At 44.1% G+C, this 19,511-nt stretch overlaps 1 protein-coding gene across 2 annotated transcripts in view; it reads right to left on the reverse strand.

Annotated features, from left to right (window-relative positions):
• PIWIL4 (piwi like RNA-mediated gene silencing 4) overlaps positions 1-19,291 on the reverse strand; it is a 44,064-nt gene extending 24,773 nt beyond the window's left edge. Inside the window, exons 1-8 of one of the 2 annotated variants that reach the window (XM_027580117.1) lie at positions 19,076-19,291; positions 17,746-17,824; positions 14,792-14,923; positions 12,688-12,902; positions 7,782-7,903; positions 6,252-6,332; positions 4,537-4,734; positions 2,710-2,821 (exon numbers count right to left, since the gene is read on the reverse strand). In XM_027580117.1, coding sequence (XP_027435918.1) covers positions 2,710-2,821; positions 4,537-4,734; positions 6,252-6,332; positions 7,782-7,903; positions 12,688-12,902; positions 14,792-14,923; positions 17,746-17,824; positions 19,076-19,162 — 1,026 coding nt within the window. In that variant the 5' untranslated portion in view covers positions 19,163-19,291. Of the gene's footprint in view, positions 1-2,709; positions 2,822-4,536; positions 4,735-6,251; positions 6,333-7,781; positions 7,904-12,687; positions 12,903-14,791; positions 14,924-17,745; positions 17,825-19,039 lie in introns of both variants that reach the window. The other variant, XM_027580118.1, reaches the window with a different exon arrangement.
• Positions 19,292-19,511: the final 220 nt, after the last annotated feature.

The raw sequence follows: 19,511 nt of genomic DNA on the forward strand, positions 1-19,511 counted from the left end.
AGAAAGAGGGTATTGTATTCACCCTGGGACACGGCCAAAAATTCTGTCCCCTAAGCTATATCATAAAGTAAACTTTACTCTCTCCCTTGTCCTAATTTTCTTAGCATTTGAAAATGTTTTTCACAAGATAAAATAGGGAAATATAAAGGCTAATATCAAGATGTCCACTGTGAGAGTTGACTACGTAGTAATTTAGTGTTCCTTCCTTGAGACAGAGAGGAAGACATTCTAGAATTGGCACAATTTCTTTTTTTCTCCCTAATTACAATAAACATGCAGTGAACCATAACTCATTACAAAGTGAGTGGGATTTTACCATGGATTCCCTTTTCAGAATGTCACAGATCCTAAAAATACCTCTGTTCAAAGAACACATTTACCCAGGCAAGAAAGAAACCGATATGTTCAACAAACTTGGTGTTTAATAAACAAACACTTATGGAGCACATTATGCACAAGATGCTTTGGTAGGCACTATTCATCAGGGGTTAGCCAAACACCATCCCTCTTCTGCAAGGCAGACATTCTAGAAGCAACGTGCAATGTGTGGAACAAGTGCTCAGAGAAGAGAATGGCTAGCTCTTCTGTGAATGTGACAGGAAGCAAGGTCAGAGAGGACTTCACAAATGAGGTGACATTTGACCTCAAAGCTAGGGCATCAGCTGGTGCTGAAGGGGAAAGGTGTGAAAGTGTGGGCTGGTGCAGATGTCTAGCAAACATGAGCACAGGCTAAGAAACGCTTAGCGACAGCGAGTGGATGGGGGGACAGCAGCATGGGGTGCCTGGTGGCAAGGCGGGGAGAGACGAGGCTAAAAGGTGAGCCAGGATCAAAGGGTGTGATGCTAGAGGTGAAGAAGGGGAGGCTAGGAAAAGAGGGGCGGGTCTCCTCCATGTAGCCAGTGCTCACCGTGTGCAAGTACCCCGCTAAAAGGTCTGTAGGCATGGTCACCTCACTCAGGTGTTTGCGCTGCACCACAAAGGCAGATCAGTGGCTCCCTTTTACATAGGACACTCCCAAGTTTAGTGCTTTTCTCCAGGTCACACGGCCAGTGCCAGGACTACCTTATTCCATTGCTAATGCTCTTAACCACCCTTCTGGGCGGCATTTCAGGAGGATCCCTCTGGTGGCAGTGAGGATGATGGTCACAGTGCAGACAGAGCTGGGGCAAGGACACCAAAAAGGCGTGACCAAAATCCCCCAGATGGGAATCGGTGAGGTGTCCTGTATTCCTGCAGTGGTGATAGGGCTGGGGAAGAGGGACGGGTTCCAGGGAGAATCCAAGCACAAAGGAGGCAGATGAGAACAAAAGAGGCTGAACTCCCAAGGAGAAATGGGAGTGGGAAAGAGAATGAATTCAGTATGAATGATGCTAATCTGAGATGCCTGCAGGTCATTCATGCAAATGTGGCCTGAAAATGGAGATGAGTCTATAATTTAGGAATGAGGGCAAGGCAAAAATACTCTGTTTGAGAGGTCTCGAGATAAGATCAGATCTATATGAGGGAGTCATAGTGAATAACAGTATTTACCAGGTGGGGAAAAGGAAGGGGAAACAGCTCAGGAGGCTGAGACTGAAACAAAATCTGGCAGAGAGCCACCAGGGGAGCTGCTCCAGCCAGGTGGGGGGGGTCATTGGTGTCAAGTGCCACCAAAAGCCCCTCAGAATAAGAATGGTAGCTGAATTTGACCTTCAGAGAGCTATTTCCATAGCAGCAGACCAGATGCCAGACTACGGAGGTTTCAGGGAGAATAACAGAAGAGGTGCTTGGAGCTAATGAAGATGACCTTCCAAAGAAATCAGCTAAGGAGAGGGGGTTAAAAGCTTTTCTGGAAGGTGTAGAAAGGAAGAGTTCTTGCTATGTGTTTGTTTTTGTTTTTGAAAACATCTGTGAGATTTTGGAGACTGAAATACGACTGTACGTTAAAGAGAAGGAGCCTCTGGAAGGAACTGCGGATGGAAGGTGGAGGCAGAGGTAATGGTGACAAGTCGTGAAGCCAGCTCCCAGAGGCAAATATTTGAGTCCCTGCTATGTGCAAGGCGCTGTGCTAGCCCCGAGTATACCGAAATAAAGAGCTCCAAGTTCAGGAGGGAAATCAGAACATTCACATCCTGCCCGTGATAATGTGATGCCACCAACCGCAGGAAGGGGCCCCTGGGGAGAGCGCCAACGGGCTCCCTTAAGAGTTGACAGCTGAGCTGTGGATGGAAGGGTGGTCAGTGACTGGCTGGCTGTGCAGGGGTGCCCAAGAGGAGGAAGGAGCGTGAACGGGAATGCACAGGGGAGTAACTGACCCAAGGAACCAGAAACGGGAAGCACAGCAGAGCGTACAAAGGAAACCCAAGTGGTAAGAGGAGGTTCAGGAGGCAGGGAGTGGCCAGATCATAAAGGGGCTCTGCCTGGGAGTTCAGATCCAGCTTCTAAAGCACTAGAGAGTCGCAGAAATATTTTAAGCAGGGAGGGACATTATCAGATATGCTTTGAAGGGAAATTCCTCAGACTACAGGAAGAAGGACAACAGGAGACAGGATGAGGGTCTGAGCCAAGCCAGGGAAGGTGCGGGCGGAGGGGAAGGGACAAGTCAAAGAATGATGTCAGAAACAGACTCAGACTGACAGTTTGGGGGACTTGTTAGGTTTGGAAAGGAACGGGGAGACTTCTCTAAGCAAAGAGGAAGAGAGATGAGAGTAAAATAAAAAAAAGTCCAACCTGTTTATAGTAATCCACGTAGGTGACCTCAGTGCCGTCCTGCTTCTGAAAGGTGTGAGTGGGCTTCACCGACCAGTCAATGTCATCGATGCGATAGGTTTTGTTATTGTATCTGGGAAACGCAAGGACATCTTTAAACGTTTTTCCCAAATCATACAAGACAAAGTGGCTATTTCACTACAGTTATAATTCAAAGTATTAGACCCCAGAATTTCAGAAATTACAACAATAATACACGAATAGTCATTTTTTTAATGACCAGCTTTTAACTGAGAAAAGCATTCATTAACTCTTCAGTATACAGGAAAACCTCCACATTCCAACAAAACTGGTGAGAAAGTCATTAGACCACAATCTTTCTCACTGAGACACTTTAACTTCATTATAACATTATTCTTCTATGTTCAAAGGCTGAAGGATTGCTCAAAATTTTCCCATCAGCTTCTGGTGCCATTCAGAGTTTTTCAGCTCCCAGATAGTTGTTCTGATAAAAAGGACCCAAACAAGGGGCGCCTGGGTGGTTCAGTCGGTTAAACGTTCAACTCTTGACCTTGGCTCAGGTCATGATCTCAGTGTCCTGGGATCGAGCCCCGCATCAGGCTCTGCACTCAGTGGAGAGTCCGCTTGGGGATTCTCTCTCTCCATATCCCTCTCCCTGTCCCCCTGCCCCACTCCGGCTCTTTCTCTCTCAAATGAATAAATAAATCTAAAAAAAAAAAAAAAAAAAGAAAGAAAGAAAGAAAGAAAGAAAGAAAGAAAGAAAGAAAAGCACCCAAAGAAGACTGATCAACCCTGCAATCTGAGTATCCCACTTAATCTCCCATCTGGGGCTGGCCCTTAGTGAAACTGCAAAGTAGGCTGGATAAAATCATTCTAAGCTCTATTTTCCCCTACGGCACTGTGTGGCCTGCAATATTCTCACACGCTGCCCCAGCCTTGGGACAGAAACCTCCTTGTCAGGTTTCTCCTAGGTTCTGGGTACTTTGCAAGGTTACTTTGGAACAGTGTGATATGCTAATTCATGACCATCTGGACCGTGGGACACGAGGGTGGCCTTCTCATCCAGGATAGTGCGCAATTCAACCAGTCCCACCTCCCTGCTGTATAACCCAGAAAAACAACTTTAAGTGGAAATTCCAAACCAGATTAGGAGAAGGCTAGCATGTCCTCTAAAAGACCTATCTGTGGACTAGCCACAGTATATGGTGAGCTTTCTGGTACTCAGGAAGTAACCTAATTTGTGTTTAATTCAGTTCAATGTGCACTGTGGGCAAATTATATATAGACAAGTCTAAGGACCGGAAAGGTCTCAGCCTTAAAGATCTCATACTCTACAGATAAGAAGAGCCGTGGACCTAATGTTCTCACCTGTGATGTGATAAAACAAAATAAAATGGCTATAAAGAGGGGGCTGTGAGCCATCAGAACAGCACAGGGGAGGGAACTGAGTACTTCCAACTGAGTGGACAGGCAAAGGCTCCAGAAAAGCAGTAAGGTTTGAGCTGGATTTTGTCAAGTAGAAATTTAAAAGTCAGAATTCGGGGTGGAAAATCCCAACAGAGGCACTGAAGCAGCAAAATGCAAACTACTGGGGGTGGGGGAGGGGTGCAGCAAGAGATAACGCAGGACCATGTCAGATGGTGGAGGGTCCCCAGAGGCCACTCCTGGAAGTCTGAACTCTAATCAACAGAGAACGGCCAGGTCTAAACAGGTGAGTAAACTGATCAGGTCTGTGCTCAGGACAACGCCCCGATGCTATTCCTGTTCCCAAAGAGCATAAAGAATGCATTCCATAGGGAAAAGTTTTTTAAAAATGCATGCTTTTACCTTGTTAGGACAATGAGCCCAAGGAGCTGTTTTTCACACGTCTGGGTAAAGCAGGACATACCAGTTTCCTGGCAGATACCAGTCATGAATTCTAGAACAGTCTCATTCCGGAGTATTTTATAACTCACATCAGCAGTAAAGAGGAGCCTGCTTTCAAACTGTGACACAGAAATTGCAAACCCAGGCCAAAGGGACAACCTTCAAATAAGCAAATATTTAAAAACACATATTTTAAATGTCATATCATAAAACAATTATTATTTTTACATGCTGATTTTACATTCTAATTTTCCAGATTTTATGAAACAATTTTTCTTTAGTCTGATTTCTTCCACTTGCTGATTAAAACTTTAGTTATTTCTAGCTGGAGTGCCTTTAAACATACATTTGTGATAAACACATTCCCACAGAGCAGCATGTCTCCACCTTGGCACTACTGAAATTTTGTAGGTACTTAATGTGCGCTCTAGATCGTTCTCTGTTAGGAGCTATCCTGTGCCTTGTAGGATGTCTGGCAGCACCCCTGGCCTCTACCCCCCAGATGCTAGTAGCAGCCTCCAAGCTGTGACAACCAGAAACACTTAGAGACATTGGCCAAATGTACCCTAGGGGGGCAAAACTGCCCTTGGTGGAGAATCACAGCTGTAAGATTGATAAGTTTATACAGTGAACTATGCCAGCATGAAAACCTCTAGGTTCAGAAAAGCACACAGACTCACTGGCGTAGACAGTGCAGAGACTTCATGAGAGTAAGAAATAATCTAAATGGTATCATGTACAAACACACAAGGGAAACTGTAGCAGAGGCTACAGCCCCTTTTCACATTTAGGGCTATCACGGGACTGAAGCCCTGCATAAGAAAAACTTATGGAAATGACATGAAAGAAAGGGCAAATTTTTTTTTTTTTAATTGTGTCAGTTTATTTTGTGGACTTCATTCAGGGTGCCACTGAGCCAGCCTTTAGGACAAGCATATGCACTGGCGTCAAGTCCAGCTCACAAGAACTTCTCATCCAGGTCGGGGGATGAGGGACAAAGATGAACCAGATGCTTTATACAGACCCCTGTGACACACTCACTTACCATATGGAAACCCTACCATTTTCCCCCTACCTGGCAGAAGGCTAAACAGCCTACCCCTCATTTTCTATCTTTTATGCACTCCTTCCTTTGTTTACCTATCTGTCTTTGGGTTACCATTTGCCTCTCCTGTCTTTAGCTTGACCACATATTTTGGAAAGCTAACAACCCATCCTAGACACAACTGGTGGCTTTCCCTGAAGCATCTACTTCCCATTTAGAGTGGAAATTCCAGTTTCGTTTAGTTGACTTGTTTGTCTGGCCTCTGCTTACCCAACATCAACCATCTTTGGCTGTGCTAATTTCCCGTCAGCAAGAAAACAGAGTTTCAACTAAGTGGTATAACATCATCCTTATTTTGCTTTCATTATTACTTGTCACACACACAGAAAACACAGTTTCTGAACTCCTTCTAGGATTTATGGTAATGATCTAGCACACTAATAGAAGAAAACAGGCTGCTAGCTTCACACTGACGTTCTCCATTCTATAAAAACTTGAAAATTAAAAAAATCCATTACTTTTCATAACACAGAGGCTCTCATAGGAGGCATAATGGTATAAGATTGCATTGTAAATTATGTTCTTCACATTATAACAACTTCAGAGTAACAGAAAATATAAATAAACCTACTTGTGCTGGGGAATTTCCACTGATTCAGAAGGTTTATAGAAGTTCCGTCCAATTTGGTACATGGCCAACTTTTTTAAGATCCTGCAAGTATACGTTTTTTTTTAAATCTTTGGTCAACATCAGGTAATAACAGTGTAATTCTAAGTTTGTCCCCATGCTGAACATCTGATAAAAATATGTCGAAACTATAGAACTCTCATTCTTCTAGCACTGGAAGGTTTAGATGCTAAATATACATATGAGCATATACGTAAGAACTATGACTTCTTTCTATTCGAGAACGATACAACTGAAATTATTTTTGTCTGTTTGCACTTAACTGCAATGATCAATACATGGTCACAATATGACTGTGGTTGTCACATTCTGGTTAGCATGGATGGGGTGAGGCAAGCCATGGCTGAAGGTTCTTCCTGGCCTCTTCCCTGTTTTGAGATGGGGAGGCTTTTTCTAATGAGGCTACATAGCATGGCTGCCTCTTCAGCAGCTAATCCTGGCCACCTCTGGAACTGGACACATCACTGATCTGAGGCTGCCCACTGCATGAGGGAAGTGCAAGCATTTCAAGTCAGGAAACACAGATAACCACCGCATGATTTTGGCTACCAAATGTCATTGAGCCTCAGCCTCCATATCTGATGATATTGAATATGATCTAAAGCTACTTAGCAAGACTTCTGACTAGAATTAAGAAATAACATATCTGGGGGCGGGGGTGGATTCCTTTTATGTGTCCTACAGAGCAAAACCCAAACCCCCTGCCTTCCTCCTGTGCAGAGGCCGTTATTGAGGAAAAGGCTGGCATCGAAAGTTTATATCATCTTGCTGGTCCACACTAGTAGTGTGGAAAATACTGGTTTACGAGCCTCTGTGTTCCCACTGGTCATCAGGGAAGCGTGCTAAAAATGTGGATTTCAGGCCCCACTCTTGAAATTCTCTTTACTAGGTCCAGTGAGGTGCTAGGAAATCTGCATTTTATGGAGTTCCACCCAACAACCCGCGGATGATCCTGAGGCAAGTGATCCCCACATCAGTTTGAAGGACACCGGGCAGTGTAGTCACAACCTTCCTTCTGCCCCAGGGGTTCATGTGGCAAGGGGGTGAGGGTGGGCGGCAAGGGCAGAGAGCAGCTGGTGAGGCTAGGAAAGTAAAAAATCTTTCAGCTGACCAACCCAGACATACCTGATTTTTCAGTCTGGGTGGAGGGTGGGAGAGGGTACAGAACGAGAAGAGAAAGAAAAGGCAGCCCTGCCCCACTCCCCCCACCCCTGCTACCATTGAGACAGCACAACCCTTGAGTTCTTTGTCCCAACTCAGAGAGCACTGGATGACGAGGCAGGAGCCCGTGAGAGGCTGTGAGGGACTGCGGGGCACATCACCGCACGGCTGCGTGAAAGCATGGGGAAACTGCCCTGCAGACAACACTGCTGCAGGCACATGGCCCACAAGATGTTCGAGATTTGTCATACGCAGGCCCTGTACTGAACGGCATCGCTAGCCTCAACGAAAGAGACGTGTGAAGCGCCTCACTTTCTGAAGATGATATTGAAGACCTGGATGCACACGGGGGACCTTGCTGGCAGCTCTCTTGTCAGAGTGATAGTCATCTTCACAGTCTTGCCTCTCGAAGTTTCACTTGACAGTTCTGTGACCTGGGAAAAGAGGTATTTAATGTGCACTCTAGATTTATCCTCGAGTGTGAAGAGTTAGAGATGATACAGCCATCACAATTTAATATGCATTAACAAAACAAAACTGCAGGTGTTAGTATGTAACAATCTAATCACATTACACTTGGAGGGTTTTCCTATCTTGCTAATCCTAGAAAAGTAACACATCTCTCTCCTAACTTCTTTCTTTCCTTTTTTTTTTTTTTTTTTTTTAGGATTTTATTTATTTGAGAGATATAGAAGGTGAGTGAGAGAGAGAGTGCAAGCAGGTGGAGCAGCAGAGGCAGAGAGAGAAGCAGGCTCCCCGAGGCTCGATCCCAGAACTCTGGGATCATGACCTGAGCCCAAGGCAGACGTTTAACCTACTGAGCCACCCAGGAGCCCCTCTCTTCTCTAACTTCTTAATGGAGAATCAAAATCAGATTTAGGGTACAGAGACTCGATCCAAAGATAAAGTGTTTCTTGACCTTATTTAGCTGAGGGGGGGCGGGCAAGGTCACAAATTACTTTGAGAGTCTGATAAAAAGTTATAGGCATTATCCCAAGAAAACTTCACATACGTATATACCACAACGATTTACCCATTTTCAGGGGGTTCACGGACACCCTGAAGCCTATTAGTGGAGCGTCCAGCCCATTCTGGGTTCTTGGATTCCAGAGGACAGCCTCTCAAAAGTTTATTCATAAAGAGAAAAGCAGAAGGGTGCACGGGTAGCTCAGCTGGTTAAGCGTCTAACTCCTGATTTTGACTCAGGTCATGATCTCAGCGTCCTGGGATGGAGCCCCGAGAGGGACTCCATGCTCAGCAGGGAGTCTCCTTGAGGAATCTCTCTCCCTCTGCCCCTCCCTCCACTCACGCATGGGGGCACACTCTCTTTCTCTGTCAAATAAATAAATCCTCCTAAAAAAACCAGAAAAGCAGAGAAGAAGAGAGGAAGGAAGTTAAGGAGAGGGGATTTGCAAGAGGGCAAGTAAACGTGGGGAAAGTGGGGAGAAATCAGTAGACATTAAAACAGACAGGAATTCTGTTTTATTAAATTTTGAAAGGTCTAGAGAAATTTGTAGGTTTCTTATAATCTGGAACAATGTTCTAACAATAGAATGAATGCATGAATAGGTTCCTATACCAGCTGCCCAATGAAATCTGAAGCTTGTTAGACCAGACAGGACTTGGTCCAGGCTTTCGGAACAAAAGAATGATCAAATCAGACAATAAAAATCATGACCAAGGATTTTTCAGAAGGGTAAGGAATCAGAAGAGGCCAGTTCATTAGCAAGTACTTATGTATTTCATCCCTACTTTCTGTAAAGTGTAATTGTAATCACTTTCAAGTTGAACCAAAAATGTAGGGCAGGAATGGCTCATTGCATGCAAACAGAGAGAAATGGGTCCTTCCACAAGGTGATTTCTTACTCAAATTGTGAGAAATTCAGAGGTGGATAGCTGTAGGAAGAGCTCATCACCATCTGGGAGAAGTCTAGCAGGCAAAAGAGGTGAGATGCTTTCAAACTGCTGTAGGGATTTCAGGACAAAGGCTTTAGAGAACAAATGACACTGGGCTGAGGGGGTGGTGTGCACGTGGCAGCAGCGGTCCAGGACCTGCATTCCTAACAGCCATCTGAGCAAACTCTTCAGGGCTCCCCGTGCCTCCCCCACCCGACGCCAAATCCTCTTGGGTTCCTGTGTCTGTTACTGCCCCCCAGCCCCCGCCCTGGCGCACCTCCAGTCCCAGGCTGCTAGCATCAGTGTGCTTTCACTTCTCAACCCACCAGCTACCTCACTGTCGTTTGGTTGGCAAGCCTTAGCATTTCTACACCAGCAGTATCTTTAATCCATTTCCGTGGTTCCAGGTATTTGCCACAGGGCTTAAGAGGACATGACTGGGAATCGGACAAACCCTGGTCCTCTGCCTCTTGAAGGCTGTGTGATACAGAACAGGCCCCTTCATTCCTTAAGACCTTTCCCCATCTCTAAAATGGGAGGAAGTGTCACATAAGTCGCGGCGTTGTGAAGATTAAAGGGGATAATTCACTGATCTCGTCCTTATCCACAGCACATGCACTCAGCAAGGTCAAACAAATTGCAGCGCTTTGTCCCTCGGTTCAAGCCCCTCTGACATCCTGCCCAGATGGTTCCAGGGGCGCGTTATTAATCTTTCCATTTTCTCCTGTCAACCATTCAGTAGGATGTGATCAGAGTAACTGTAATCTAACACAGCTCTCCTGGAAGCACTTTCTCAGAGGCTTCAGTGGTTTGTGGAGGACGTCCTATTCCCCAGCAGCACATTTAAGATTCTCCCTACCTTTGGAGCTGCAACTTCCATTCCTTCCTGGCTAAACCTGAACGATCAGAAGTTTCTAAGATACACGCCCCTCGCCTTCTATCATTGTACCTTTGCTCCTTCCCGTGCTCTTGTCTAGGAATCCCTCCTCTCCTCATCATCGCCTTCATTGACCCAAATCCTACCTGAAGAGCCTGTATCAGCTCCCACTGAAGTATCCTGCTAGGCAGGATCTTTCCTTTCGTCAAGCTCTGTATGAAGACCTGGGACAAGATACTTAACCTCTAAGGCTCCAGGGGTGATGAGAGAATCAAGTGAGCTCACACCTATGAAGAGCCTGGCAGAGTACGGTACTCAAGAAATGTAATCTTGTGCTGTATTCATTTGTAAATAACTTTGCACTGTATTTAGTAGTAAATAACTTTAGTACTGAGTTGAAATGTTTTGACAAGGGCCTTGTTTCCTCCATGATGGTAGCACCTTGGCAGTCAACCACAGGCTCTTTGTAAGTGCAGAATGAATGCATACGAGTGGCAACTAGATGTGACCAGTAAGGGCAAGCCGCGTGGTGGCCACAGATACACAGACGGGGTCTACAAGACTAGTGGACGGCCAGGAAGCAGCAGAATAAGACTTCTAGAACTGCACTTTGGAGGGCTGCAATCAATGTATTAGTGGAGGGGCTTTCTCAACAACAATAAGGATCCTACAAAGTGTGTAGAGGATGGACGGGAGTGCAGGATTAAGCCTGAGTGATACTAAGACCAGAATAAAAAGATAAGCATAGTAACATGTTTGTTGGGACACTATTTCTTTTTACTATTTCTATCTCACCGTCACTGGGTAGGAAGGACATATGTCCACAAAGTATAAGACAATACTCTTGCAGAAACCTAGTATCACCTGTGTCTGAGAAATAAAGGCAACAGGCCTGATTTGTCTCACTACATTTTGTTTTGTTTGTTTTTAAAGATTTATTTTTTTATTTATTCGAGAGAAAGAGAACACGCAGAGAAGAAGCAAGTTCTCTGCTGAGCAGGAAGCCCAATGCGGAGCTCGATCCCAGGACCCTGGGATCATGACCTGAGCCAAAGGCAGTTGCTTAACCAACTAAGTCACCCAGATGCCCCATTATCTAACTGGGTTTTTACAATCTCTGCTCTTTACTCACCTGCCTCTTCATTAGATTCCATCCCTAAGGTGCATACTACATGCTCATTTTGAATGAGAAACAAATAATATGATTATTCTGAGCATCTGTAGAGTAAAATTTCTCCATTTTGGTTAGGTACAATTGAAGTAAACTGGACCACTCAAGGGGATGTATAATATTAACATATTTAATTTACTGTTACTGCAGATGTATCTGCAAGAACAAGACGATCTTTAATGATAACAATACACCTGAAATATAGCATTTAAGTATGAGAGGTACAATATTAGCATGCTATCGATGACTGGTCATAGGACACAATACTGAAGGATCGATAAGGACTTATGATGAATTAAAATGTTTCTAAATTTACAGATCCAGATTTTCCAAGCCCCTAAATTTAAGCTTATGGTATGATTTTTAAATTCCATATCCAGAGAAAATAATCACTCAAGCGGCTCCTATAAATCTCAGACTCTCATAAAAAGACAAAGGCCCCAAGAGTGCTCAGAAATGCATTTCTTGAGGAAATTCACAGAGATTTATGTTGAGTCAAGAAATTTAAATTTATGCCTGAACTAGAGGATTAAGCTTTCTCAGGGATAGAAGCATAAAGTTTTAATTCAATGCTCTATTTTAATTTTTTATAAAGAAACTGGTTCTTTTTTCCTTGTAGTAATTTAATACTGCCTTAGAACAAAGCATATGATAAAAACATCAGTAACAATATCTTTATTTTAGGATTGAAAATGTTGAGGGTATAAAAACATGGATAAAGGCATATGAATCATGCAACTGCCATACTCAGCGATCACACCATTAAAAAATATCCTTAGGATTGATATCAATAACCCATATTTCATATGATGAAAGAAATGACAGTTTTCAAATCAAAGATTGATATAAAGTTATTTGGACACACAGGTACAACTGTGCAGGAGCAAAAGAAAAGGAGAGCAAATTTAAGGCTCTGAAGCCATAGGCTAAATGGTGTTTCTTAAAGTCTTGCCTATTTTGGGAAAAGTTTAAAAAAGATGCCTATTTCAAGGACACTTTGCCTTAAAAAAAAAAAGTAGTAGTTGAAAAAGCAGTGTTTGTATTACAGCTCTTATTTGTAAAATGCCACATCATCAGCTTCTTAATTAAGAAATCAATTACTGATGAGGTCTTAATTAACAAGTCTTTCTGCTCTCAGGCCTGGGAACAGGCAAGGGGAAAGGAGTGAGACACTCATTCCAACTGTTACAACCATGAGCTAACCTCTTAACTACACCCAAATGAGTGTAAGTACACACATGTGTATGCAGGGATAAAAATTAACCATACTGTACCTTTTCTTCCAGTTTTTGCGAGAGAAAAAGGATGACGCCATCAAATGCTTTTGCTTTGTTGGAAAGTTCCTTATGACTATAAAGCAAAGCAATTCTCAGCCTTCTAGATTCTATATCTGGGACATATGCCACATGATATTGGTATAGCTGCCAGTCCTGGGGCAAATCTAAACTAAAGAGATTTGTGACCAGTTTCACAGGTACTCCACTGGAACCTGAGAAGGCAAATAAAAAAAAAACATTTTTTAACCAAAATAAAATCACACAATGTTAATATTAATCACATCATTTAAAATTTTTATTTGCCTATGCATAGTTGTTGCTGTAAAGCAAGGATTCTTGTTCAGTGACACAAGACAGGCTCTAATAACCTGTAGCCTGATAACCTTATGGAATCCTACAAACACACATTTAGGAATTAAAAAGGGATCATGTGATCATGTGTAAAGCAGGCCTCATAGGAACATAAGAGAAGACACTGACATTCTTGTCCTTGATAGAAGAGAAGCCTCAGAATTCAATTACCATAGGACTCCTCCCAAAGCCTACCTTCCAGCTCTGAGTCTGTGCAATTAAAAAAATGGCTCAACTAATATTTTCAAATGCTGCTCTTAGATTATAAAGACACTGTCCAGTTCTTACCATGAGCACAGCCCCTAGCCCCTTGGAAATGCAGATAATCAAAAGTGAACCATACTTCTGAAAACTCTGAAATAGTTCAATCAGGGAAAATGGAACGCCCTCAGAGACTGAGAGGAGAACAGGGAGAGAGAAAGATATTACACGTATCTTTCATGCATAAAAACAGACAAGGCTTCTGGGCTTGTCTGCTGCAGACACGGGGAGGCTATGTGTGCTTCCAAAAATTCCGTCCCCTACAGAATTTATTCACCTCTTCAAAGTCTACCAGACAAATTCAGAGGTGGCCTCGATATGGTTGTTCAGTGCTCAAGATGGCATAAGCTCCCTCCAGGATAGGATCTAGGAGGGCACAAAGGAGGTACTTCTGACTTCTTCTTGCAGGGAATCATCCAGTGTTTGTCTGACAGAAAAGACTTCTACTAAATGGGCACTATTTTGCTTCCTTTCATGAAGGAGGTGGAAACACGAGCCCCCAAGGTTGTGAGAAAGAAAAAGAGCATCATGTGTGTTAATATTTCCTCAGTTTCTATGTATGGTAGACATCTGTTAGGAGCAAGGAATTCTTGTGCTATTTTAATTAAAGAAAAGCTTCCTTTTGCTCTCCTGTATCCTGGAAAAAGGCAACATATTTTAGCTGTTCATATTCATGGACAAAGAGCAGTCAGCCCAGAATGTCAGAGCTGGCAAGACCCTTGGAAATCACCTACACCAGTGTTTGCACACTGTAATCATGACCCATTAGTGCTGAAGTTAGGAAAATATATGAGATGACCCAACACATTTTATACAATGACTAGAATGCAACAGAACCGACCAGAGTGACTTGCACATAGTAAGTGCAAGCACTGTTTCATAAAACTTTGTTTCAATTTTGTGTGTTAGTGTGTGTATGGTAGATAACAATATATCTATTCCTTATTTTTTGCATGGTTGCAGAAAGTTTGAAGAAAATTGATCTGTATCAGGGAGTCTTTCTCAACTCTTAGGAGGGTGTCACAAAGCCTTTCAAGAATCTAATGAAAACAACAGACCTACCTTCTTGAAAATGCATATGCCCGTAATTCTGGGTGCAATTTCAGGGGTGACCTTGGAAACTGGGTTAAAAATTCCAAAAACAGACTATATCTTTCTTTTTACAGCTGAAGTCCAGAGACTTTATTATTTCCCATATAGGAAAAGTATTGGAAAAGAAAGAGAGCATCTCTTTCAACCCCTACCCCAAGTGTAAGGAGAAAATCTTTTCAACAAGTTACATGTTTGGGGGAAATATTCTTACTTCTACAAATAAAGGAGAGAATTAAGGCTAAAAAACTAGTGTCTAATAATGCCTTGAACATAACAGATATTCAATAAATGTCTTTTAAGTCAATATATAAACTTGTTTATTTTAGATCTAGAAATTAAAATTCCTTAAGCAAGATTTGGTAACATTAAAAAAGTAAGTAACATGAAGACTACGTACCTCTTTTGCAATCTCTCACGTGGGCCAATTTCTCTCTAGTACAGACACTCAGATCCGTGAAGTCCCATCTGATTTTCCCACCTCTTTCAATGAAAGTACATCCCGCATCACCAGAAGGTATAACATCTTCACCTAAAATGTGAAGAGAATGCCATAACATCTCATGTTTCATGCTAATGATACTGTTTACAACTACTCTAACAAAACTGCATCTCTAACCAAAGCTCAGATTTTTGTGGCTTTAATTAAAACTGGCCCATACTGCTGAAAACAATCATGACTATACAGAAGTCTTCAGCCTAAAAATTGAAAATTGTAAAGGAAGCATGGTACATTTTGTTAGAAATAACAAACTATGAATTCTACCTCATAATATTTTTGTATAGTCTGATTCTCCTCTTGGTTAAAGAGAAAAAGCCCTATCCCCTATGCCCTGCTCCACATTCATGTATGGAGGGTAGCTCTCCCCCCTTCCGCTCTTGCATAATACCCTGAAGACTCACAGACAAAGATAGTCCACACCAATTTCTCTACAGATTGGGGCTGAATCTCTTACCTCTCTCAATCACGAGAAGAGAACTGCCCAGAACACTGATATTAGTTTTTATGCTAGATAATTCCTTTGAAGATGAAAGCCAGCATTTCACCTTGGGGCATATTACTTACTGTTAGGTTCTGGCAAATATGAAAGTAAAATCTGTTTCCAAATACACATTTTTTGTTTAAACAAGTACAGAGATGTTGGTTTTTTGGATACAACTTTGGCACTTTTGAAGATAATGTGAAAATAAGAAAAGTACAGAATATTACTACAAAGCAAGTGTAGTAATAATATTACTATGAAGTAATAGTATGACCAATCTCTAACACTCTGACTTGACCTCTGTCCTTTGATACAGCCACTGCAACTCCCTCAAATGACACCATCACTTGCTCCAAACTGCTGTTCAGACCCTTTCAGTGGAGTCTGAGTCTCCCAGCAAGGTCACAAAATTTAAAAATGTTTAAAAAATTATTCTTACTAGATTATCCATATCACCCACTGCTTTTGGTTTCAAAAGATGTTGGGTGGTTTCTAAAAAAGCAATCTACCATAAGATGGTAGTTGCCAGGGGGCACCTGGGTGGCTCAGTCGGTTAAGCGTCTGCCTTTGGCTCAGGTCGTGATCCCAGGGTCCTGAGATTGAGCATGTTAGGCTCCCTGCTCAGGAGGAAGTCTGCCTCTCTCTCTCCGTCTGCCACTCCCCCTGCTTGTGTTCTCTCTCACGGGCTCCCTCTCAAATAACTAAACTCTTAAAAAAAAAAAAAAAAAAAAAGATGGTAGCTGCCAGGGGTTAGAGGGATGTGTTATTGTTTAATGAGTACAGGGTTTCAGTTTTGTAAGATAAAAAAAGTCCTAGAGATGATGGCGTGAGTTGGTGGTGTTAGTTGCACAACAATGTGAATGTCCTTAATACCAACAGACTATACAATTGAAAATGGTTAATATGGGGCGCCTGGGTGGCTCAGATGGTTAAGCGCCTGCCTTCGGCTCAGGTCATGATCCCAGGGTCCTGAGATCGAGTCCCGCATCGGGCTCCCTGCTCAGTGCAGAGCCTGCTTCTCCCTCTCCCTCTGCCATTCCCTCTGCTGTGCTCTTCTGTCTATCTCTCTGTCAAATAAATAAATAAAAAATCTTTAAAAAAAAAGAAAATGGTTAATATGGTAAATTTTATATTATGTATATTTTACTATATTTTTTAAAAATAAATAAAAATTCAATCTCCAACCCTTGCTAGTCACAAGAATGTGCAGCAGACATGGAATGCAAGTCCCAAGAGAAGCTGGACTAGGCTGTGCGTGGTGGCAGTAGTGCTGGACCTGATGCACGGCCTCTCAGAGCAGGTGTTCTGAGAGACCACATGCACTTCTGTGAGCTCAGATCACAGAGGGTGCTTGAGGAGAGTTAGAAAAACCCCGGTGGACAATAAGAGAGCCCAGCAGACGATGGTGGAAGGACTGATGATCCACAGAGTCTGGGAGAACCTAAGTGCTTAGAGCTTACATCACTTAACTTCATAGTCAGAGCAAGGGAGATGGCTAACAGGTTTCAGCAGTGGTTACTGGGTGAACTATGTGTCCCCCAAATTCATATGTTGAAGATCTAACCCCTCATATCTCAGAATGTGACTATATTTGGAGATGGGGTCTTTAATAAGGTAATTAAGCTAAAATGAGGTCATTCGCATGAGCCCTAATCCAATTTGACTTGTGTCCTTATAAGAAGAGATGAAGTCACAGACCAATACAGAGGGAAGACCATGTTATGACACAGAGAGAAGACAGCCATCTATAAGCCCTGGAGAAAGGCCTCAGAAGAAACCAACCCTGTGGACACCTTGATCTTGGACTTCCAGCCTTCAGAATTATGAAACACCACATTTCTGTTGTTTAAGCCACCCAGTCTATGGTACTTTGTCATGGCAGCCCTAGCAAACCAGGGTACGGGGAAGGCCAACCCACACTGCGATAGCAGCCACTTGCGGTAGCATGTGGACACGTATCCTGAGTCCAAATCTGGATTTGCAGTGAAGACACCTACCATCAGGTGGTGGGGACAAAAGAAGAGAGCATGGCAGCTGGGGTGCCAGGTTTCTACTACCCCTGCAGGGTGGGGCACTGACACTTTCATGCCATAAAGAATTTCTGAACATTTTTCAAAATTATTCAGTGAACAGACAAAATCAGAAGACTGGATTCCTGGTGCCTGTGGATGCCCAACTGCCAAGCAGTATCAGCAAATGCAGTGGCAGACTGTGTTTGGGAATCCCAAAGAAACCTCACACACATGGGGAATCCTCCAAGAAGAGGTAAATGGGATGCTCAAGAAGTGACCCTGCTGCTGTAAAGCTTAGCAGTCACTCCTGATCCATCCGGATGGAATGGAACGGAATGAACAGACAGAACTGCACTTACATTTCTCAGACATCCTGCTTGTTCCCACGAAGCCACTGGTAGACGATGCTTCACTGTTGCCAAGATCAACAGATGCAGGCTAAAATGGGGGGGGGGGGTGTAAAGCTTAGTTAGATTTAAGTCATAAACCAAAAGGTTATCACAAAATAAGAACGGTATCATGTCCTAAGTCATCGGACTACCCTGAGCTAATGTTAAGAGGTAAAATGCTTACAAGATGATGGGAAGAGACTGCCCATTCTAGAAAAAAAAGGATAAGGAGCAGCTATAGTTTTCCCCCATTTATCAAACTTTAATTTTGACTGTGAGCCAGATATAGCTGTTACTCCTGGAGGTGTAAAGAGGTAGAGTTACGATTCTCATGCCCAGGGAGCTCATCAGAGGGAAGGCGGTAGAGATGAACACAGACCTCATGCTTCTGCTGCCTCCAGACATGGGGTCTCCGATGTAAACACGTTTGTAGCAAGAAAATAAATTGAGCCCAGGGGACTTGGGCCACCAGCTCAGGTGATAACTCTCCTGAATAAATGGGTCCCAAATTAGTTCGTGAAACAGACCAAGCGAACCATTAATATTTCCTCTTTTCACAGTAACTACTTCTCTTTGCTCAAGAAGTATATGTTGGCCTGCTAAAAAATGCATGAAATCAAGAGAAAACAATGACATGAAAATAAAGGCACAATGACCACAGCCTACTCACTTGAGAACTTTTGGTCTAAGAGACCGCTCCAAATCCTGATAGGTAGGAGTAACATCACTCAAACGTTGCTGATTTGCCAGCCAATTTAATTTAATCTTGTCTAAGTGTAGCCAGGAGCCCTACCCACCGTGGTTGGTCAAGAAACAGCGGGTGACTCTAAACCACATCTGTGTTTGAGATTACTTATGCGAGTGTATGAATTAGCGAGACAAATCGCATTTGAGCATATGCCCTACAATGGTACAACAGTTCTTTCCAGGAGACTTAAAACAGAGTCAAGTAATTAAACTCTCAGAAAGCAGAAGGGAACGACGCACTTGCCTCCAATCTCCAGGACTCTTCACCGGCCTATCTTACTCGATAAGCCCCCCAGAAGGGAAAAAGGTGAGAAACCCTGGGAAGACCCGAAGCCGAGCGGCAAGGTACCCCACTATTCCCCCCTAAGAGAGGAAGAGGTAAAAGCAGAGGAAGGCGGTGTGCGTGAAGGCCACGGAGGAGGAGACCGAGGCCCTGCGGGCCACGTGTCCTACACACCGAGGCCGAGGGCGACGGGGAGGCCGAGGGCGACGGGGAGGCCGAGGGCGACTGGGAGGCCGAGGGCGAGGGCGAGGCCGAGGGCGAGGGCGAGGCCGAGGGCGGCGCCAGTGCGCGCCCGGCTCCCGCGGCGCTGGGGCTGCGGGCCATGCCTCTGGCCCTCACGCGGGCGCGACCACTCATGTTCCCGACGAGCGCAGGGGCGCTTCCAAGGCAGCGAGCTCTCAAGGAGGGTACTTTCCCCTCGGCATCCGGAGGGCGAGGCTGTGACGCCAGGCAGCGGACACGGTGCGTCCCGGGCTCCGCAGCGGGAGACACAGCGGCGGTCCACGCGTGGGTGGAGGGGCGCGCACCGCCCGCCGGGATCGCGCACCCTCCGGGGAGCACGTGACCGGGGGCGGGGCCCAGACTTCCCTTGGCCCTCCATCCGCCGTCCCCCCTCCAAATTTGGCGTCGTCCAACGCCCTGGGTTTTGCGCATCTCATGTGTGTGAGCTTGCAACAGGCTTGTTCTTCGCCGTTTGTCTTCTCTG

The sequence above is a fragment of the Zalophus californianus genome, chromosome 11, assembly GCF_009762305.2.
Source record: "Zalophus californianus isolate mZalCal1 chromosome 11, mZalCal1.pri.v2, whole genome shotgun sequence".
In the NCBI taxonomy this organism is placed as follows: Eukaryota; Metazoa; Chordata; class Mammalia; order Carnivora; family Otariidae; genus Zalophus; species Zalophus californianus.